General features: G+C 35.0%; 3 protein-coding genes, 1 non-coding gene and 1 pseudogene across 4 annotated transcripts; 2 read left to right on the forward strand and 3 right to left on the reverse strand.

Moving 5' to 3' along the window:
• Window positions 1-11,730: 11,730 nt before the first annotated feature.
• On the reverse strand, window positions 11,731-13,104 carry LOC116009676 (protein LHCP TRANSLOCATION DEFECT). The gene is made up of 2 exons (XM_031248796.1): window positions 12,791-13,104; window positions 11,731-12,246 (listed from the first exon to the last, which is right to left on the reverse strand). The coding sequence occupies exons 1-2, from the start codon at window positions 13,064-13,066 to the stop codon at window positions 11,992-11,994; spliced, it is 531 nt and encodes a 176-aa protein (XP_031104656.1). The 5' UTR covers window positions 13,067-13,104; the 3' UTR covers window positions 11,731-11,991.
• Window positions 13,105-13,171: 67 nt separating this feature from the next.
• Window positions 13,172-13,243, forward strand: TRNAM-CAU. The gene has a single exon. It is a non-coding gene; the product is annotated as a tRNA-Met (tRNA).
• Window positions 13,244-14,308: 1,065 nt separating this feature from the next.
• Window positions 14,309-14,656, forward strand: LOC116010702. Its single transcript, XM_031250219.1, has one exon. The coding sequence runs from the start codon at window positions 14,309-14,311 to the stop codon at window positions 14,654-14,656; it is 348 nt and encodes a 115-aa protein (XP_031106079.1).
• A 73-nt stretch (window positions 14,657-14,729) lies between these two features.
• On the reverse strand, window positions 14,730-15,134 carry LOC116010703. The gene has a single exon (XM_031250220.1). The coding sequence runs from the start codon at window positions 15,132-15,134 to the stop codon at window positions 14,730-14,732; it is 405 nt and encodes a 134-aa protein (XP_031106080.1).
• A 4,194-nt stretch (window positions 15,135-19,328) lies between these two features.
• LOC116010704 overlaps window positions 19,329-22,744 on the reverse strand; it is a 5,262-nt pseudogene continuing 1,846 nt past the window's right edge.

Here is a 22,744-nt window from a genome sequence, read left to right on the forward strand (position 1 = left end):
CAATTAAAAACTCAACGTGATAATTAGATTGTACATTTGTGCTTATATATTATATGCTTAACAGGTCTAATAAGAGATTTTGCTTCATTAAAAATTAAAACTCGAGAAAGTTATTCTAAATAGGGGTTACAATACACAATTCTTTTTCTAGGTAATTGAGAATATGCAAAATTTATCATATTACTTTCCTATTTGTTATTGTGTTTTATTGTTTGCACATGACAATATATTGAATATTAAAATAATTTCTCCAAAAAAGTTTAGACGAATTGGATATTTGAAATTTAATTATTATGTTTTTAAAGATATAACTAAATGTATTAAGTAATTTACTCAAACATATTTCAAATAGTTATTTTTCAATGTAGTATTTGCTCATAGATACTTTCTCAAACAAATGAAACACAAAGAGCCAATATTGCTTCCACTGAGACTCAAACTCACCCCCTCACATGTGAGAGTGCAACCGGGTGCTACTAGACCATAATGTCTTTAGCTAACATAAATAACTTTGAATTCTAAATTTAAAGGTTTTTCACTACTCCTGCTCTAAAAATTATTGGACGAAGTAAATTGCATATGTGGCTCCCCTAAAAATGAGTAATTATCTTTCCCTAAAAGGTTGAATCTCCAACCCAAAGGACACCCACATCCCGGCTCAATAGAGCATTTGAGATGATGTAAATCACGGTAACTCAATGATTCATCAATCATGGTCGAATTGTAGGTACCCATATAGGATATGTCTACTTTAAGCAAAATTCTCACACTACCACTATCAAATTTTGAACATTGATCTATTGTCTCAAATATTATTTACTGAACCACTTAGTTTAACTCGTGCGGGCTAAATGAGTTATTATCTTCTCCCAAAAGGTTAAATCACCAACCCCAATGATCCAACTCAGGCCTGATAAAGCATTTGAGATGATGCAAAATATGATGAATTAATGACTTCACAGACAAGACCAAATACTAGTGCGTACAAAAGATCTGCTTTGAACATTACCTACTGAACATATAAGCTAAACGTGTGCGGGCAAATGAGTTGTTATCATGGCAAAAAATATGCTACCATGGATGGCAGATAAGTATGAAAGTTAATGGCAAGAGTTGATTGGTGGATCTGGATCATGGCATTCTAATATTCCATTATATTTTTAGTTACTTTTTTTTTTCGAAATTAATTTTGGGTAAAAGTAACAGGGAATAAGGAAAAAGCTGCAAAACAGCGTCACATTTCGATATAAATATTGAACATCTAAATGGCTTTTCCTAAAAGTACTTCCAAGATTTAAAACTCATATTGGCCTGCCTTTTTTCAGCCAAGATGTCCTTGGAAACTGGAATCTTCATATACAAAAGCAATTTATTTATTTTTTGGGAGAGATACAAAAGTAATTCCCATGCCCTCAAACTACGTGTTTAAGAAAAGAGTTTTCAAAAAAAAAATTATTAAATAAATTTTTTTTTGTCAGGACGGACATTTCAATTGGTCACATGAGTAAAGTTTGTGTCTAAAAATTAGAGATCGAGTCTCACCAGCCTATGATTTACACCGTCTTCCAAACAAAACCTTATTAACTCTGTTACAATACAGTATCATTTGAGCTTATAACAATTCAAGTTTTTTGACTCGAATTATATCTTGAACTATATATAGACTCAATCATAGTTCGTTGAACAATTATAGTTTGATGATTCATGACAGCAAAGGATTTTAAAAGGTAAAATTGAAAAATCACTCCTTAATGTTTATTTATAGAGTGGAAGTGAGAAAATTAAAATCCCCTCTATCATATCCTCCAAGCAATTCAAAGCTTCTTGCATTGAGATTCAATATGTTCTATCAAATATGTCTTTCAGAAAGCAAACTTATTATGTGAATTACAAATTAATTCGTAACCCTATGCCTAGATGAGTTTTGTTTCCATATTTATTAGACTAGAGATTGAGTTCTCCATTATATTCAGAGATAATTCTTTCTATTACGAATTACATGTTTCAATTCATCGCATGCTCCCTCCTCCTGAAGTTCTCAAATTATCACTTATGTATAATTAATGATGACATTGACTCTTCCCTAACATTAAGAGATCATATATTATTTCTCTCTTAAATTTACTTTATATTATTCATATTATGATGTGATAATGCAACTCTTTATATTCATTAAATTAATTGAATCTACCATAAATTAAAAAGAATAGAATTGAATTATCTTAATGATATCTTAAAAACTAAAAGCACAATTTGGCATTTAATCTTTATTTGTTTTAAATGCATAAAAAACATGCATGTGCTCCGTTTCCTTAGTTTCTACTCACTAGTCACAAGTTATATATTTTCTCTTTTTTGAAAAAGTTTGGTCATTTCAACATACCCCCTTTTCATTCCTTAGTTTTTACTCTTAAAATGCTGTTATTGTTGTGAAAAAGTTAGGACATTTCCACATGTATGTATGTTTAATTTGTTAAACTGTGCTTAATTAGATTCAAATTAAGTTTAAAAAGATGAATAGAGATAACTTTGATTTACGAGAAAGTCCGTAGCAATTACAAGAAAGTGCGCATATGGTTAAGTCTGCTTTGAAACCCTAACTGATTGACAATATATAGATCACAATAAGGTAGACCATCATAGGTTCGTTGTCTATAGAAAACCAACTCATCAAATCAAGAAAATCAATAGATAGCTATGACATGGAGTCAAATTTAAAATCTTGTAGTTATCAAGTCAATTGTCCAACCAATTTTGGGCAATAATATATATATATATATATATATATATATATATATATATATATATATATATATATATATATATATTGAAATACTAGTGATTTTTTACAAGGTAGTATTTTTTTTAAAAAAATACTCATGATTCTTTACAATATAATACATAGTATCTTTTTTAGTACTATTAACTCTGTTACAATATACGGGATAGTTTCTATTTTATACTTTCTCAAACTCTTTCAGCTTAAAGAATCGATGCTCTCGGCGACCACTGGAATTCCATCTTTTGACCACTCATTTAGAATGATAATAGATGTGACAACACATTACAAAGTAGTTGGTGGCAATTAATATGATCTATTTGATTATGCAATGTAATTGTTAATAAACATACATTAATTTAATGGGAACTTAAAAAAATAAAGTCATATGTATGTGTTGTTGGGAAAAATCCCACTTGCTGTGACAATCAAAATCACAGACCCGACACGGTACACAAATAGGAGATAATACACAATAGCCCAAAAATAAATATGAACACAAGGAACACAAGATTTACGTGGAAAACCCCAAAACCACGGGGAAAAACCACGGGCCACCAACAACAACAATTTCCACTATATCACAAATCTCGGGTACAAAGTTTTAGGCTACCACACGAGCCATACATCCACAAATCATCAAATACAATAACTCCTAGGCCAAAACATTCTTATAATATTCACAGGCTAAAAGGAATAATATCTCGTACTCAAAATATTCAACTACCACGAACAAGGTAAAATGAATACAAATATTACGAGATTATCCAAAGAGATGCCTGGAATAAATACAAGCTGACCTCAAATATTTGATGAAGATAGTACCCAAGAACTAGGCAAACCCACGACAGAATAGCACGGCAAAACTGCACCAAAGATGAAGGAGAAAATAGTTTGTTCCTTCTACTGATGAACCGCCGAACGCCAAAAGAAGAGGAAGAAGAAAAATGAGTTTTTCTTCCTCTGCTGAACTGCCGAACTCACTGCCTCTCTGTGTTTTTTTTTTTTTTCTTCTGTTGGCCGAAAAAGAGAGAAGAATGGGAATGAAAAATAATTCACTCCACTTGCTGCCTCTCTACTGCGGAACACAACAAAAAAATGGGAATAATGCATGCTTGCTTGCTTTTCCACTTGCTGACAAAGTAAACACTACCAAATGCTTCCCACTACATTTTATTTGTTGTTTTCTTTGTTTGTCTTTATGCTGCCAGCTCAATTCTCACATAGGAGGGACCCCAACAAATCTCCCCCTACCGACTATGTGAAAGTAATCACCAACTCGGCGATAGAGCAACGAACCTCAGGCCATTGTCCCTTTTGCTCACTCTCCACAACTTCTTCATAAGACTCATGTTTTCTCCCCCTTCAGTCAAAAGTACATACTGACTAGAAGAATAACGAGTAGATGGTCTCCGTTCCCTATCAGACCTTCTCGGAAGATCAACTGGAACCTGCGAAGGAACTTCTTGTTCCTGGTGCACAACATCATCAACATGACCATCTGCATCAACTGTATCACCCTGATAGTCCGGTATAGGATCACCATTCTGACCATTTTCCTGAACCTCATAAACATCATCTGTATCTCTGCGGGAAACTGGCTCAATGTCAACCAAACTTCCACTATCACGAGATTCTGGCTTTTTCACTTTGTCAATATCTTCAATGGTTTGATTTTCAAAGAACACTACATCACGACTTCTGACTAGCTTCTTCTGAACTGGATCATACAGCCTGTAGCCAAATTCATCAAACCCATAACCAATGAAAATGCATTCTCTAGTCTTCGAATCCAACTTAGATCTCTCATCTCTTGGAACATGCACAAATGCCTTACAACCGAAGACTTTAAGGTGATCGTAAGAAACTTCCTTTCCACACCAAACTTTATCAGGAACTTCATTTTTCAAAGCAACAACGGGAGATAAATTGATAACATGAACAGCTGTGGAAACTGCCTCAGCCCAGAAAGAACTAGGCAACTTTGCATCATCAAGCATACATCTGACTCTCTCCATAATAGTCCGGTTCATCCTTTCTGCTAAGCCATTTAACTGAGGTGTCTTAGGAGGAGTTTTCTGATGCCTGATACCGTACCTTCTGCAATACTCATCAAACGGTCCACAATATTCACCGCCATTATCAGTACGGATGCACTTCAATTTCTTCCCTGTCTGTCTCTCAACAAGGGCATGAAACTCTTTAAATACACCAAGCACATCACTTTTGTGCTTCAAAGTATAGACCCAGAGTTTCCTAGAATAGTCATCAATAAAGGTTACAAAGTAAACTGCACCTCCGAGTGACCTAACCTTCATTGGTCCACACACATCAGAATGTATCAACTCAAGTGGCTCTGACTTTCTTGAAGGAGGATGGCTCATGAAAGTAACCCTTCTCTGTTTTCCAGCCAAGCAGTGAACACACTTGTCCAATCTAGCTTCTTTAACCCTAGAAAGCTTACTCTTCTTGGCAAGATAATCAATCCCCTTCACACTCATGTGACTAAGTCGTTTATGCCACAATTCTGATACACATTCTTTTTCTACCACATTCACTGAATCATCAGAAATAGAACTTTGCAAAGAGTACAAGTTAGAATGCTTGTTACCTCGTGCAACAACCAGCGAGCCTTTAGTGATTTTCCAATGCCCATCACCAAAGAAACAACAGAAACCATCATCATCAAGTTTTCCTGTAGAAATAAGATTCAGTCTGATATCTGGTGCATGCTTGACATCTTTAAGTACCAAAATTGCGCCATTGCTTGTCTCAAGGCAAACTGTACCGGTACCCGTCACCTTCACCTGACCATCATCACCCATTCTGAGCTCTCCAAAGTCACCTGGAGTATATGAAGAAAAGAATTCCTTCCTTGGTGTAACATGGTAGGCTGCACCTGAATCCACAATCCAAGTTGTCTCATGGCATGCAACGTTGATGGCATTCTCATCAAAAGCAACTAGTAAGTCTGCTCTAACTACTGTTGCAACTTGGTTCTCGGTATCACCATCATTCTCGTCTTGCTTCTTATCTCTTTTCAACTTGAAGCAATACTTCCTGATGTGCCCTTTCTTGCCACAATAATGACATTCAATATCTCTACCTTTCTGACCCCTTAGATTGTTTCTCCCCCTATAATCTGTAACCAAAATATCTGACTGCGAAGTAGAAGTAGAAGTGTCTTGAGATCTTCTCCTTGCTTCCTCATTCAAGATACCACTCTTAACATATTCCATGGTCACAACACCGTTGGGAGCTGAATTGGTCAAAGAAACCCGAAATGTTTCCCAAGAATCTGGTAGAGTGTTAAGCAACCAGAGACCAAGTACCTCATCCTCAAATTTGATGCCCATACCGGACAACTGATCAAGAACGCCCTGAAAATCATTAACATAATCATTGATCAATGTTCCTTCACTGTATCTTATATTCATCAACTGCTTCAACAAAAACAACTTATTATTGCCTGTCTTAGAAGCATACAAGGTTTCAAGTTTATTCCATAGGCTCCTGGCATGTGTCTCATTAATAATGTGGTTTAAAACATTATCTTCAACCCACTGTCGAATATATCCACAAACTTGTTGGTGCTCAAAGTCCCACTCCTCATCTGACATATTTTCAGGCTTTGCACTTGCAAACACAGGTAGATGTAACTTTTTCACGAACAGGAGATCCTTCATCTTGGCTTTCCAAATGTGATAATTTCTACCATTCAATCGTACCATATTACTCATATTTGTTTCCATCTCAAATATATCCAATTAACAACCAAGGCTGTCAAAAAATACCAAATCAACAACCAGGGCTCTGATACCACTTTGTTGGGAAAAATCCCACCTCCTGTGACAATTAAAAATCACAAGACCAACACGGTACACAAATACGAGATAATACACAATAGCCCAAAAATAAATATGAACACAAGAAACACAAGATTTACGTGGAAAACCCCAAAACCACGGGGAAAAACCACGGGCCACCAACAACAACAATTTCCACTATATCACAAATCTCGGGTACAAAGTTTTAGGCTACCACACGAGCCATACATCCACAAATCATCAAATACAACAACTCCTAGGCCAAAACATTCTTATAATATTCACAGGCTAAAAGGAATAATATCTCGTACTCAAAATATTCAACTACCACGAACAAGGTAAAATGAATACAAATATTACGAGATTATCCAAAGAGATGCCTGGAATAAATACAAGCTGACCTCAAATATTTGATGAAGATAGTACCCAAGAACTAGGCAAACCCACGACAGAATAGCACGGCAAAACTGCACCAAAGATGAAGGAGAAAATAGTTTGTTCCTTCTACTGATGAACCGCCGAACGCCAAAAGAAGAGGAAGAAGAAAAATGAGTTTTTCTTCCTCTGCTGAACTGCCGAACTCACTGCCTCTCTGTGTTTTTTTTTTTTTTTCTTCTGTTGGCCGAAAAAGAGAGAAGAATGGGAATGAAAAATAATTCACTCCACTTGCTGCCTCTCTACTGCGGAACACAACAAAAAAATGGGAATAATGCATGCTTGCTTGCTTTTCCACTTGCTGACAAAGTAAACACTACCAAATGCTTCCCACTACATTTTATTTGTTGTTTTCTTTGTTTGTCTTTATGCTGCCAGCTCAATTCTCACATAGGAGGGACCCCAACATGTGTGTGATCAAGTTGAGCTCTCCGACAACATAGACTAACGACTGCTGAGTGTTGGTTGAAGTGATAGCGATCCAATGTATTTGTTGGAAAGCAATTAAACCGATAAATTAGACAGTGATCAAAGAGAAAAGAATGAAGGCAACGGAAGTCCACAGCACCCATGCCACCTTGCTTTTGCAGTCGTTATACTGTGGACCATGGTCCACAATGCATTGTGGACCATGATCATGGTTGATACTGCAGTTGTGTTGAACTGATACTGCAGTTGTGTTGAAAGGATACTGCAGTTGTGTTGAAAGGATACTGCAGTTGTGTTGAAAGGGAACTGTAGTTGCGCGGAACAGAGGTTGTGTCATCCATCTAGAACTGTAGTTGTGTTGAACGGATACTGCAGTTGTGTTGAAAAGATACTGTAGTTGTGTTGAAAAGATACTGCAGTTGTGTTGAAGGATGAATGACCTCTGTTCCGTGCAACTGCAGTTTCCTTTCAACACAACTGCAGTATCTTTTCAACACAACTGCAGTATCCGTTCAACACAACTGCAGTATCAGCTATAATCATGGTCCACCATATAATTTGCGTTGCTTTTGTGCGTTCAATCCTCCCTCTAAAAGTCGAAGTAGGAAGAGAATATATATGTAATGGATAAAATATATATGCCAAGAATCGAATATCTTTTCCTTATCCTATCCAACGTGTTTACCTACCTCAAAAAAAGAAAAAAGTTAAAGTATACATGCCCTTGTTTTAAGATGGAAATTCCCTGGATGTTTGGTTCAAGTTATGTGCTTAGCAATCTCATCAAATTATATACGGATGTAATATGCCCATGTTTGCACTTTGTAGAATTGTATTTTTTTAATTTTTTTTTTCACAAGTACTAGTATCATTATCCTCCCAAAATCTCAAATTATATTCTTAAGTAAGGTCACTAATGTGAGAAATTTGGGAATGTTACATCACCAAATTAAATATGATAATCTAAATTAAATGTATACTTAAGCCCGGTTTGATAAAATAGTTAGCTTATCAGCTAATTTTGGCCTAGCTATTTGACCACTCTTAGCTATTTGATTTGGTTAAAAAATCAATATAAGTCTTTAGTTAATCAATTTTTTGTAACTTCAAAATGCTAAAATATAAAAAGTTGCTCAAAGCAAATTTTCCAATTAACTTTTTGAGAAAATAAATTATACCAAACAGTTATCAGCTAACAGTTAATTTACAAAACACATTTCTACAATCAGCTAATTTTATCAACTATTTATACCTTTTAACTCAATCAGCTAGTAGTCATTTACCAAACATAACCTTAATATTTATTAGTACTTGTAAATTGGTTAGTCTTATACAATTTTTTTTCCTTTGCTTTTTTATTAATGGGAGAAGGATATCCATAGCATGAGCCTATGGATGTTCACATGAATGTTATTCATAAGAACATAACGTAAAAACAAACAACATAATATGTTTATTTTCAAAAATATTATTTCATTTTAGGGGTATTTCTTGAATTAAATATGTTGTTAGTCTCACGACTATCATGTTATTGCCGCATACATTTATTAGTTATTGATTTTTAATTGAACTATAATTAGAATGATTTTACTAAATTTATCACATGTAATTCGATCTCTATTGTAGTTTTGTTAAAATTAAGTTAACGTTAATTAGTATCTATTTACAATTTTATAATTTTACAATATCAATCCCATCTTCTTGTTGAAAATGTTCATAAATAATATAATGACCAATAATTTGATATACAAATTTTGAAAAAAGTATATTGATAGAAAAACTACTATTATGATCCACAAAACTATTGTGAGAAATTTAGACCTTTGCTTGATTTTTTATTTTTTTTTTTAAATCATGACTATTTTACAAAAAAAAAATATTTTATTTTCAACCACTGGTAGTTAGAATTTTAGACCATCAATAACAGAAATTAAGAAAACACATTCGACATTTAGCCCATTAAAACTTTTGACCACCAAAATAAAAAAATGATAGAAATTTTCAACTACTCTCAATAGGGGTTGTTAATACTAATAAAAAATTTTAAATTTCCAAATTAATTAAAAAATCAATTGTCATTCAAAAACTTCGTTTTTTCATCACTTTAGGGTGGTAAGAAAATATGAATTTTCATAATTGTTAACTTTTTTTTCATTATGCTATATCGTTTATTAGTTTTATATATATATATATATATATAAATTAGATTAAAATTGTGAAATATCGTATTGTCTCAGCTCGCAATCAAAATTAATTGAATGAAAATTATAATAAAAAATTAAATGCGTGAATTAATGTGAGTAAAAATGTGAAACTAAACATGATTAAATTAATAATTAAGAATTGAATGTGACGTGAAATTAAAAGTAAAATTGGGTGAAAATGGTGAGATAATGACGAATCCAACATTCCAACTTAACCTATACTAGGGCCCCTACCGCCCATTCATAGGCCATAGACATGATTCTTATCTTAATAAAAAAAAAATAGCTTTACCAATACACCAACCAAGCCTTCTTATTTGGACCGCCCAAGCTTGCTAGAGTGGACACCTACAATTAACCACCTAACTAATTTCTATTTCCTATGATATTAAACCTCGTTGGGGTTGGCAGTTGGGTGAGACCAATCACTAAATACAATCATTTTTTAATGCTACCTCGTAATGTATATTCATTAATATAATGTGTACTTTTTTTTTTTTTTGTGAAAACAATATAATGTGTACTTAGTATCTTAATTATCTGGTACACGTAAGCCGGAATTCAGCCTAGTCCGGCCTGCAGCCATTTGTTTTTCCTGCTCTAATTAAAATTTTGGAAAAAATGATAAATATTCATAATATATACAGATATGATATGGCATGGGTTTGGTAAAATCTTTGATTATATTAGTTATGAATATTGGAAAATGATAGCATATTATAGCTATTACACGTGTACCTACATCAAGATTCAAGAGAGAGTGAAAAATTATATCATGAGTCTACTTTGCATTGTAAATTTTGATCCAAAAATAGCTTTCAAATTTTGTATATGTAATTGACACATTTTGTATCTGCATTTGACAATTTTTATACATGTAACTATCATATTATGTGCTAGTAATTATAAAGTTATATGTTTACAGGTACATAAACTGTTAACGATATATACAGAATGTATTAATTGAAGGTACATAATTTTTGTATCAGGATTTATAATGCAATATAAATTTTGGTCCATGGTATAATGATGAAACCACCGCATATAATAATTAAATTAAATTAAATAAGATATATAAGTTTACGTGTGCAATTCATTGATTGAAATTGAATCTATCTATCCCAGTCAGTATGTAAGTGGGGGCCATTTGTTCCTTCCACTTTGTTTTCCTTGGACCTTACTGAAATGTTATGGAATTGCAGTTAGTTCGTTCTGATGATTTCCCAATTCAAACCTTTTTTAAGGTTTTCTTTTTCCCACTTTGCAAAGTGGAATTGCAGCAGTAGTTAGTTCTGATGGTTTCTCAACCTTATCTTTAGGATATATGTTGGTCGAGCTTTTGTCCCACTTGGCTTGCTTTAACTTAACATTCTCATTAACAATCATAGCTCCATCTATTCTCTTTGGTGCTTAAGAATAACAAAAATAAAGGAAAATAAAGAATTATTAAACCTCTAAGCCCTGAAATCAGATGGTCACTAATTTTGAGAAAATTTTGAATTCAACTTAAGGCATCCACAATAGTGGATTTTAGATGGTTTTTGCAGGTTTTGATGCACATGTGGAGGAGAGAGAAGATTTGAACGCGTAATTTCCTCCATTTGTATAGTTTTGATGCACTCTATGCGCCCGCTGGACACGTAATTTCATTTGTTTTTTTTCCTAATATCCCTTATCTCTCACATGTTATACTGCAAAAACTCCTCAAAATCTATGCCTATTGGAGATGCTCTTAAATTGTAATTTGAGAGTCACATATTCTTATGAGTTCTTGCTTTGCGATCCACGTAGGTCATAATTTGTAAATGAATTACAAGTTTTTTTTTTTTGGAACAATGAATTACAAGTTGAAACCCCAATTTTTAAAGAATTACAAGTTGAAGCCCCACTCTATTGCTAGAAACAATCTAAACTCTAAAGTGCATCGCCTCAACGACTAGACCACTGTTTTGGCACATTTTTCTTTGTCTAAAGTGCAACACCTCAGACCACCGCTTTGGCACATTTTTCCTTGTTCAACTTGGCAACATATGGACAGTTGGTTAAACCTAAAAAATTTGAATAACAATGTTGGCATCCATTGAAACTGAAGACACAAAATTGGGCACACATTACAAACTAGATGTTCAAGAGTGACACTAACATGAAATTATCATAGCTACATACTACTCTGATCTTGAGAATGATGCCAAACACAGATTGAAACTCAAATAAAAACCAAAAGTTTGCCAAAAAAACACAAGGGAAGAAATCTAATGTCAAAGAAATTGATAAGAGGCAAATACAAACACAAAAGTTAACAACAGAACTCTGTTAGTTATGCCTTCTGGACTGAGAAGTTAAGTATGAAGTCTTTGGTTTCCTCATTAGCCCTATCAAGGGCAGTACGCCCATCTGCATCCTTCACAGTGTAATCAGCACCGGCTCTTAGTAACTCTTCGATTTTAGGCTTGTCGCCTTCTGAGGCGGCCATGAGAAGTAAAATGTCGACTGGGTGGATATTTTGGCTCAAAAGAGCCTCCATCTTATCATATGAACCCTCAACAGCAAGCATGCCCATATAGTTGAAGTACTGCAGTTAACAAGTCATAGAATTATAATGCAATATATGTGTCCAACATAATTAGCTCATAAGCCTAATTTTCAAAGTTCATATTAATAGATTGATCCATTGTACAGTTGAAACAATAAATATTAATGAAGCCAGATTAACACCAAAATACAATAACAACATGAATCCATTTTTGAGTTCCACCAGACAATAATTTTATTTTCTAGTGACGACGAAACTTGCAGCTATTATGTGATGGCGTGCACGGATACCCCACCATACGACCTTAGCAGGGCAAGGAAAAATAAACCAACTTAAATTGTTTATAGCTAACTGATTCAAACCAAGGTCTATTATAACCTTGTGATTGCTAAGCACACAATCTGACCAACTTAACTACTATCTGATGGTGTGCATGGGCCCCACCCTATGATCTTAGCAGAGCAAAAGAGATAAATCAACTTAAATTGTCTATAGCTAATAGATTCAAATCAAGAAAGTCTAATAGATCGCTCTCGTTGAGAACTGAATTTGTACACAGTTCAAATGAGAGTTGAAGGATTACCTGTTCAACATCATCTCGGTCAAAGTCGTCTCGGGCTTGGCTACCATAAATGCCAGCGCCTTCAGCATCGACGCCATTTTTGCCGAATTTGAACCAGCAGGTTGTTCTTGAACCACAGCCCGGCCCGAGCCCGGAGGGCCTGCACCATCCTAATCGCTTCGCTCGTACGCCACCCAGAAACCGAGAATTAAGCTTTGGGAGAGACGGAGAAGAAGAAGAAAGAGTGGGTCTTGAAGCTAGTAGTGTCAGTTGGATAGCACTTGAAATCGTGGCCATGGTTCAGTTTGAGAAACACCAGAATCACAAACGGGCCTTATCATCACAGCTATCTACACAAACATAATTGGTTAACTATAGAAAGTTACAGCATTTAAACAACAAATCAGAGTGGCGCAGCGGAAGCGTGGTGGGCCCATAACCCACAGGTCCCAGGATCGAAACCTGGCTCTGATAGAGTAGCTTCCCTTGTGCACCTTTTCCCATTCAGCCCAGAAACGCTCGGACTTGTAAAGTAGTAACTCTTTTGAGCCTCTAAGACTAATCTAAACTCTTTTTGGCCCATAAATACACAAAGTTGATAAATGATAAGACAACATATATTAAGCCCATAAACACTCAGACTTGTAAAATAATACTCCGTAACTCACAACTCTTTTGGGCCACACATACTAAGGCCAATAAATACACTAAATGAAAATTAAAAAAAGAAATTGTAGGAAAGTGGCAAATTACTCTGTGAACCCGAGTCTAAAATACACCATTTACATATTGAATGCTCATAATTTATATACTAAATATTAACAACTAAATGTTCACAATTTACATACTGAATATTCACAATTTTGAATGTTCATTCAGTATGTAAATTGTAATGAGTCCACTGTCCACCTTACAATGTAGAAGATGGATTCGAGTCGTTGGATAACTATTGGTAGGAAAGTGGTATGGGTTTATTATAACTTTAAATTAGGATATTAAAAAGTTTGATTCCCAGCCTTCCTAGATGTACCAAAAGGGTGTTTAAATATCTCCACGGGTCAATTTACACCCAACATAAATTTGTTAATCCAACAATCAAGTTACTTTTTTGGGGGATCATAAAAATGACAGCAAGGAAGTGGTTGTTTCATGACCATCAAACTGAATCATGTTACTAGATGAGGTAATGCATGCATCTACTACTTGTACCAAAAAGCAAGCAGTTGATGTGGTCCATGAATAAAAAACCAAAATTTAAGAATCTGAATCCACCAGGCAGTTAAAAAGATTATCAACTTTAATGTTTTTAACTGCAAACACATGAATAGAGTGACCACAGCACTCCATGAAAGGAAAGAGCCAATAGGCAATAGGCAATAGCCCCCCCATGCTTTTCCACTCTGTTACATAAAATATTCATGTGAAAACAATAGTACCTATTAGGCCTAACCATAATTGACCCTTTCTCCCTTCTGATGTATAAATTTGATACCCATGGCCATATGACATAACATTCATTATACATTATTCCCAAGAAAAATGGCTGCAAAATCTGCTCGGATCGCCCTGGTTGAGATTGGCAGCCGAGGCACAGTTGGGTCCCTTGTGTTACGAGAAATCGAGTATTTCAGTAGACTGGACTTAGGCCCCCATAACAACAACTCTTGCTGTCATTTTGCAGATGTGGCTTCTTCTACAAGTGGCATTTCTAAGCCAAAGCTTGGAAACCCGAAAAAGAAGAAGAGAGGCTGCAAGAACGCCAAGAAGTTCTTGCCTAGCATGTGTTCTATGGTGGAAGTTATAGAGAGCAAAAATAATCGTCCCAGGGCGATTTCTGGATTCACTTACAAAAACCTCAAGGCTGATGTTAAAGAGTTAAGGGCTTAGACCGGGCTGTCATCTGAGAGCTTTGAGAACCCGAGCTTCTTGATTCTGTTCTTGATGGGAACATTCCCACATTTTATGTCCACAATTTCCACCATGTAAGCTCCTTTTTTTCCCCTTTCTGTCTTACTGGTGTCCCATCCACAGAGACGTTATCCAACGATTCCAATATAGGAATTTGGTTAGTCCTCCTATGGTAGTTCCTCGTCTTGCAAACCGTTTCATCGGGGCTTCTCTGATTTCCACCGCTGCTGCTCGCTTCATCTGCTGACACCGTTCTTGATTTCACCCGTTTAGGACTCGTAGCATCACCAACCACGAAAGCACAGACCGAAGGAGCCTTGTTTCTGCTTGTTTCTGGGGTCTGAGAAGCTGGTTTTATGGAATCCAATTCTCTTGACATTAGGGCACTGATTGTGCCAGTGGTTCCCACCCTTATGGACCCTCCTCCACCCTTGATTTCCTCTAATGTTTGAACCATTTCTTTCTATGTTTTCCCCACAACAGATTCTGTATCAATCTAGTTTCAGACCTGTGAAACAGCAGTATATATGTGGATTAGATGTTTGTGGCTAAAGGGTATTTGTGTGCATACCTAACAAATTCATTCTTGTTTTCACAACTAGAGATGTAATCTATATGGGCTGTTGAAATGAATTGAATGTAAGCACAGTTGTGCATTTAAAACCATCATGAATCTGCCAAATTCTACCAATGTCTGCCATAAAGTAATCCAAACTTGAAATGGTTACAAAATGATTTTGGATTTGCTTCAAATAAAAAAATATCAGATAGGTACAACATGAAGTGATCAATAATGGGGCAAATTCATAACTGGGAGGCTGTTTGGGCGACTCGCGATTTACCTCCTCTAATGATTCTGGGTTCTGGAGGTTTAGGATTAGTCTAGCATAATCTAAAAAACTAATGTATCCAAAAAAAAAAAAGGCAAATTCACTCATTAGTTCTACCACCCCCCTCCATCCCCACCCACCAAATTCTAAGGGAGATTGAAAGATACCCTATATGCGTGACAATCTTTAACCCCTAAGTTATGAGCGAAGTGACAATTTTATTCCCCGGAGACTATTCCTGTTACCAATATGTTACATAATAAAGTAGCTGAGTTGGTCCTTCAGATACTAAAATCATCATTTTGCATAAAACTTACGAGTTAAAGATATTACACGTATAACTTAAAGGTTAAGTTTGTACGGCGAGTATAATTAGAGAATCAAAAACGCAATTTTCACAATAAAAAGTATCATAGGTAAAACATGAAGTGATCAAGAATGGGCATTGGACAAATTCACTCATGAGTTCAACCACCCTCCTTCCCCAATCCAACCCACCTACCAAATCCCAAGAGGGGTGGATGAACTCTAAAGATTGGCCTTTAGTCTATATAGGAAAACCAAAAATCCCCACTAAATGCATGATATTCAATACTCCTTGAAGTGTTGCACCCACCAGCCAACCCCATGAAAGTCACCACCCAAAAAGAACAAATTTAGGAAAATGGCAAGTGAGAACCCAGAAAAATGCAAATGGGAATGAAAAGCAAAAAGTAAAACCTTCCTTTATTTTCTTTTCAAACTTTAGCACTACAGCATATATACCACAACCCAACTATGCTTGCTGACTGTTCAGAGACAAGAAACACCATATGCCCTCAAAAAGTAGCAAATAAAGATACCGAACTAACAGCAAAGAGGCAAATCAGCAAGAACCTTGAAACATTATTCAATTCACCCAAAAAATTTAAAGATTCACTTACCCATACTATTTCAACACCCATAAACTTTAAAGATTGCAACTTTCATAAGAAAACCTTCAAAATGAAACAGATCTAGGCTAAATGCAATAAAGATTGAAATAAGGAATTTACCAACAATGGCAGGCTCTTGCCTCTTTTAGAGCACCCTTCTACCCAGAAAGAAAAACAGAAAGCACAAAAGATTTTAAAAAACCAGAGAAGGTGAGAGGGCCACAACTGTATTATAAAGATGATGATGTCACTTTCAAGAAATCTACTACTTGGTGCATCAATCTCTATATGGGTAAGTTTTGTTTTTGCCCCATTTTTCAATAAGGTTTGTGTCCTCTCTATGTATCTTGGTATCTCAAACCAGTCAACGTTGTACAGACGCCTAGGCAAGATCTGACAAGAATCACCACATTTATGAATCAAAAAAATAAAAAATTCAAGATTCTTGTCAATATATTTTTCATCAATTATGTTGTCAAGGTTTTTGGAAATAATTTAGATGTTATTGCACAGGGACATGGTTTATTCAATGCACAATCTCGACTATGTATTTTCTAGACACAACAAAAATTCAAAATCAAATAGACTAAGCATTTTAGCTCTCTAGTCTCTGTCTCCATTAATCCATTGCCACCCAAGTAGTTTAGTATTTTAAATATTTCATTTTTGTACATTTTCTTGGTTCTTTTGACATTACCTTTCTTTTTAATTTTTTTAATAATATATGAAAAGTACCTCAATTTTAGAGACTATTGATTGATTGGATAGTGTTGGGTCGTTGGGAAATAATATTGGAAAAAGATCAATTATTTTCCCACCATTTTATCATTGTCGAGTTCCTGTACGGATTTTGAATTGTTATTGAAAGAATAAATATAAAATACAATAAATCTAAATATTTTTTAATAATTTAAATGTTTATTTATGACACAATACATGGAGCATTTGGTGGTGATGAATAATATTGGTCATGGAAGAACCAGACCCAGAGAAGACCAACCACAAGGTTGGCCTGAGGTGGACTGACCCGGGCCAAAGGGTCAGGTCAGCGGGGGAGTCAACGTGACCCAGACAGACAGTGCTCGAATAGCGTGGGCGGTTGCTCAAAATTTTTGTATAAATGGCCTTGTATTCCAATAATAGTCTATTGACTATTAACATTGTCTAATTTCTACTTTTGACTTTCAGTTTGATTATATATACTTTGATTTTGTCCTTTGATTAGATATTTGCTTAATAGACCTTAAATTTAAAGGTAAAAATTGTCTTGTTAGCATAATAAGTAAATCTGGACTAGACTATTGATAAGTTTTTACTCCAAATTTGAGGTGATTATATCCTTTATTTCAACACCCTTAACTTTGCAAATCTGAAGAGGCGATTCTGTTAGCAAATTTTACATTTTTTATCTTTAAATTTAACACCTATTAAACAAATATTTAATCGAATGGCCAAATCTAGAATAAAATCAATAGCCAAGGTCAAATTGAAAGTCGAAGATAAAAATTGATAAATATCAATAGCCAATGGACTATTCTTAGAGCTAACTCTTTTTTTTTTTTTTTGAAAAAGAAAAAAAAAGTATAATAAATGGCAATAGTCAGTGATTTTTGCTACTAAATAGCAATGTTAAAGTGCAATTTGAAGGGAAAAGATAAATAGGAAATGTAATTCCATTAGTAGTTCTTAGTCCTCTAGTGTGTTTTGAAAAGTAATGGTAAATTTTGGCAAGCTTGTTAACCAAAAGAAACACTTTGATTAAAAATAGCAAGACGTTATAACTCATGCTAAACTTACTATTATTCCATAACACAAGAACCAAAAGTGTAATTTATAACTTTTAAAAACCACAAAATTCAAATGAATAATACTTTATAACTTTTAAAAACCACAAATTTCAAAATTCAGTGTGTTTTTAGGCAACAAAATCCAGTAAGAATTTGTAGGAAAGTTAAAATGAGAGGGAAGAATTAGTGGTGGCTTCCTTAGCTTGTAATTAGTGTGGCATTCATCAATCATCAAATCGTGATTGCACGTTTGGCCTCGTAGCTGCAAACTGCAATGCTTTGTTCCAAATAATTGATCCTCATCAGTCATCGTCATTGACGAGACGAGGAAGAAGAGTTTTAATAAAGTTATAATGGGTGTTTAATAGTTTTGTTTAGTAAATAGCTTTTCGGAGTAATAATGGGTGTTTGATAATTAATTTGTCTTTTTATCTCTAAAAATAAAATAAAAAATAAAAAAATTGTTGCACCACTTTAGCTTTTCTCCCCACTTCAATTGTTGGCCAAGGTCCACAAACAATATTCTTTTAAAAAAATTGTTATTTGATTGTTATTTTTTATTATTATAAAAATATTTGTTGTGTTTTTTTTTCAAAAAAAAAAAATAAAATTGTTGTTGTACACATGTCTGTATAGATCTTATTACTAAATAGTTAATTTTACCAAATATCTCTTTACAAATAATTAATCCAATCCATTGGTAAAAACTACTCCGTATTAAACTAGTTGTGATGTCAACAATTAATGGACAATCTATAAATATTTTTAAAAATATATGTTTAATGACAACTTTAGTCAAGTTAGTCAGACGGCTAATTTAATAAGTACAATGTTACAAGTTCAACTTTCATGAGTTTGAGCTAATCAATCAGTGCAACCTAAGCAACATGGTCCACATATCCTGAGACTTTCTGATGAAGTGAAAAAAAAAAAAAAAAAAAAAAAACCTTCCACCCATAAGTGTGAATAAAATGACATAAATCGCTCTCAACTAAACTTGCTTGATGCCTCTTCATCAAGGGAAGGATTATCTTTTTGAGTTCTGATGTACTTTTAGTCCCTTCAGTATAATATCCAGCTTTGGTTAGTTCTCACTTCTCAGCCTGTCTTCCAAATCTACTTTAACCTTATAACCAAGTGTTTATAATAACCCTGATGAAGATTAAAGATTACAGCATATCACATAAAATTCATGTTTTACATTCTATCATACATATATATACATGCCATGCATCACAAAAAAACCACTGGTTCGAAGAAAAGCAGCCGCCGCCATTTGCTGGTTGGCACACCTCGTCGTGGTTACATGGAATTTGAGAAGCTAAATACCAAAAAGGGACCTTTCAATGCACTTAGGAGTGTGAAGGAGAGAGGTTAGTAAAAGATCTCCCTGTTATGAGAACCGAATCTGTTCTCTACTTGGCAGAATACCAGTTTTGAGCACATTTCGCATCAACTGATAGCCCAACTCTCAGAATATTCTTCCCGTCAAATGGATTGGACATGCAGTGAACTACAATAGCCTTGGCTTCCTCGGCTGACTCTGTTGGCCCTTCAAGAATTACTTCATCGTGAACCTACTCACAATAGCAAAATGATAAGAAACAAAAGAAATAGTGAATTACACACGTCTAAGTGAAACACACAATTAGATACTGACAGTTACCAGCGCCTAAATAATGAAAGAGCATATATTATATAATACTAGATAGTAAGCAGCACTCTAGCTGCTATATTCCATTGCAAATTTCGTTCTGATTTCCCGAATCCAGGAAGTTTATGGGGGATTTTCGTTCTTTAAAAGGGGAGGGAGGGATGGAATGGTTGAAGTAAATGAAATAACCTGTAAAAGCAATTTCCAGCCAAGCTCCTTTAATCGTGGGTTCTTTGATATTTCGAGCATGGCGCACATTGCAACATCTGCAGCACTTCCCTGTTGAAGAGACAATGCATGTTACTTCACAGGCACCAAGACTACTTTCCATAAACACATGCATGCATACGATCTCTCCAGCCCCAAGAAATATGTGCACAGAATAGACCTCAGACAAGCCAAAATAAATCCTACTTGGGTTGGGAACAAAAAACAGAAGTAAACAGGAAGAAAGGGTGAGAGTGGAGATTAACACAAAGACCTGCACAGCTGCTTGCTTTTTTCAGTGAAGGGAACCAGCGTGCTCGTCCTAAGAGTGTGTAAACACATCCAAATTGATGTGCTTCAGATTTACGTTGTTCTTGCCAAGATAATACTTCCTTTCTGTCACTATACCAGCGATCAACTGTTTCTTTGGCTTCTTTCACAGATACCTGTTTGTGAATGTGTGATCGGTGATTATCCAGTAACACAAACCAAATAAAGCAGGAAATCCACTCATCCTTTTTGTTCTAAACAAGCAAGGTTACCTTCCAATCCCGAGCAAGCCCCACTATAGTTTTTCCATATGCAATGGAAAAATTAAGCATCTTCGCTTTCCTTCTTTCAGAGGCAAAAGCATCCTATACCCAAAAAAAAATGATTTTGTTAATAAAAGACAACCATAATGGTACTTGTATCAAAAGTCTGTACATTATGCAATGCAAAATAGTCAAGGAGTAAAATACAAGTAAAAAACAATTACTCCTATATCCCCCTGAATGTTATTTTCTCCATCCCATTTTTATTGGCCCATTTGACAATAATTAGTTCAATACATTTGCAACTACTGGGCTAAAATATTCCTAAAGTACCCTCAGTTGTTTAAACACCTTGTTGGCATCATATGTCCTTTGGAAATTTGGAAGTGGACATTTTCTTACGGACCAATAAAAATGGAAATGTGGCCAATAAACCAGGCCAGAGGAAGTATCATATCTCAGTCATCTCAGAATATTTGTACTTTCCTCAGACCAGATATTTTTTGACATTGTTCATTCTTCTCGAGTATCATAACCAACATCAGTAGTAAATACATATTACATTTTTCTTGTCATACTATCAACATTATATTCCACATTGATATCCAGCAACTTTAAGGTTAACCGCTTATATTATAAATATAGTACCCTATCAGCCCAAAAGAGGGCAAAGGCAGATACTCAACCAACATGAGACATCATGCCACATGCTTTTAAGGAACTACAAAGAGAAAAGACAAGAATAGAAAATTATGCTGCCTGAAAGACAAATCAACCAACAGACTGTTTGCACCAAACCTTTAGTAAAGGAACTGGTGGCTTGTCTTCACCAGGCTGAGGGTCCCACTCTAGGAGAACATGCTTTTGTTCAACTGCTTCTCGTATGTGTGGATACATGTTTTAAGCAGTCCTTGAATGGAAGTCTCCACCAGCTTCAAAGGCAGCCAGCATGCTCTTACAGTTCGCAAGGTGTGCAAGAATCCTAAGTTCCAACTAATCAACAAAGGAAAACAAACATTTGTGAGACACAACGACAGGAATTATTATACTAATAAAAACAGTTGGAAATCAAAATCACCTGCCCATAATCAGCAACAATTAAGGAATTCCCAGGTGCAGCGATGAATGCCTGACGAATTTTATACCTGTCTTTTTCTAAAGCAGGCTGGTTCTGCATCACAGGAAAATATATTTTAGCAGTTACAAACCTTAAGAGTCAAATGAAAATAGATAACTAGAAAATGCTACCATGTAGGTAGACACCTAACAGATTGCATGTACTGGCTCAAAATATGGCAGATGATAGTCAAGAGAAGTTCATGTTTATTTGCAACTCAGGCTATATTTTGGTATTATTGAGCTATGGAATACAAGAAAAGTGCAACGTTAGTGATAACTTAGTGACAAAAAGTGAACATGACCAACACTCGGGGACGAATTCTACAATTACCCTATAACTTAGGGACGAAAAGTGCAATTTTCCCTAATAATAATAATAATAATACCACATCATCTAAGTCTTAATTGCATCAAGCTGTAGGATTTTTAGATTTCATTCCAAAGAGTTTTTTTTTAGTACTACTGACTCTATTACAACATAGTATTTGTCCATACATACTTTCTCAACCTATTGAAGCACAAAGAGTCAATGCCCCCAATGGGTTTGAACCTGTGACCTCCCATTTGGGAGAGCCACAGAGGTGCCATTGAGCTACAAGCTACTTGGCAAATGACATCATTTCAAGTGCCAAACGCATAATCATGATGATATTCAAGAACACTACCTATATAAGTAATCTCATAAAGATTTGAATCTTATGTAGGAAAAACCTGCAAATTTGGCCTCCTTGCTGACAAGCGCCCAGTTTCAGTATTTATATTCAGTGAACAGTGGATGCGCCCATTCTTGCCTGATACCTCACCGCCCTAGGAGACAGAAAACAACATCAAAATTAAATGCTTCAGGCTATAGAATCAGACATTGAAACATCAAAAGTCAATATTACACAGGAAAGAGGTACTCATTACCACAACCAACAAAATTTAGAGAATCTTTGGTGAATTTGTACTTGGAGTTCAATGTTTGTATCTCTACTTTAGATAATTAATTATCTGTAATGAACCAAATGTGTTGCGTGCGAT

This window comes from Ipomoea triloba, chromosome 2 (genome assembly GCF_003576645.1).
Source record: "Ipomoea triloba cultivar NCNSP0323 chromosome 2, ASM357664v1".
Taxonomy (NCBI): Eukaryota; Viridiplantae; Streptophyta; class Magnoliopsida; order Solanales; family Convolvulaceae; genus Ipomoea; species Ipomoea triloba.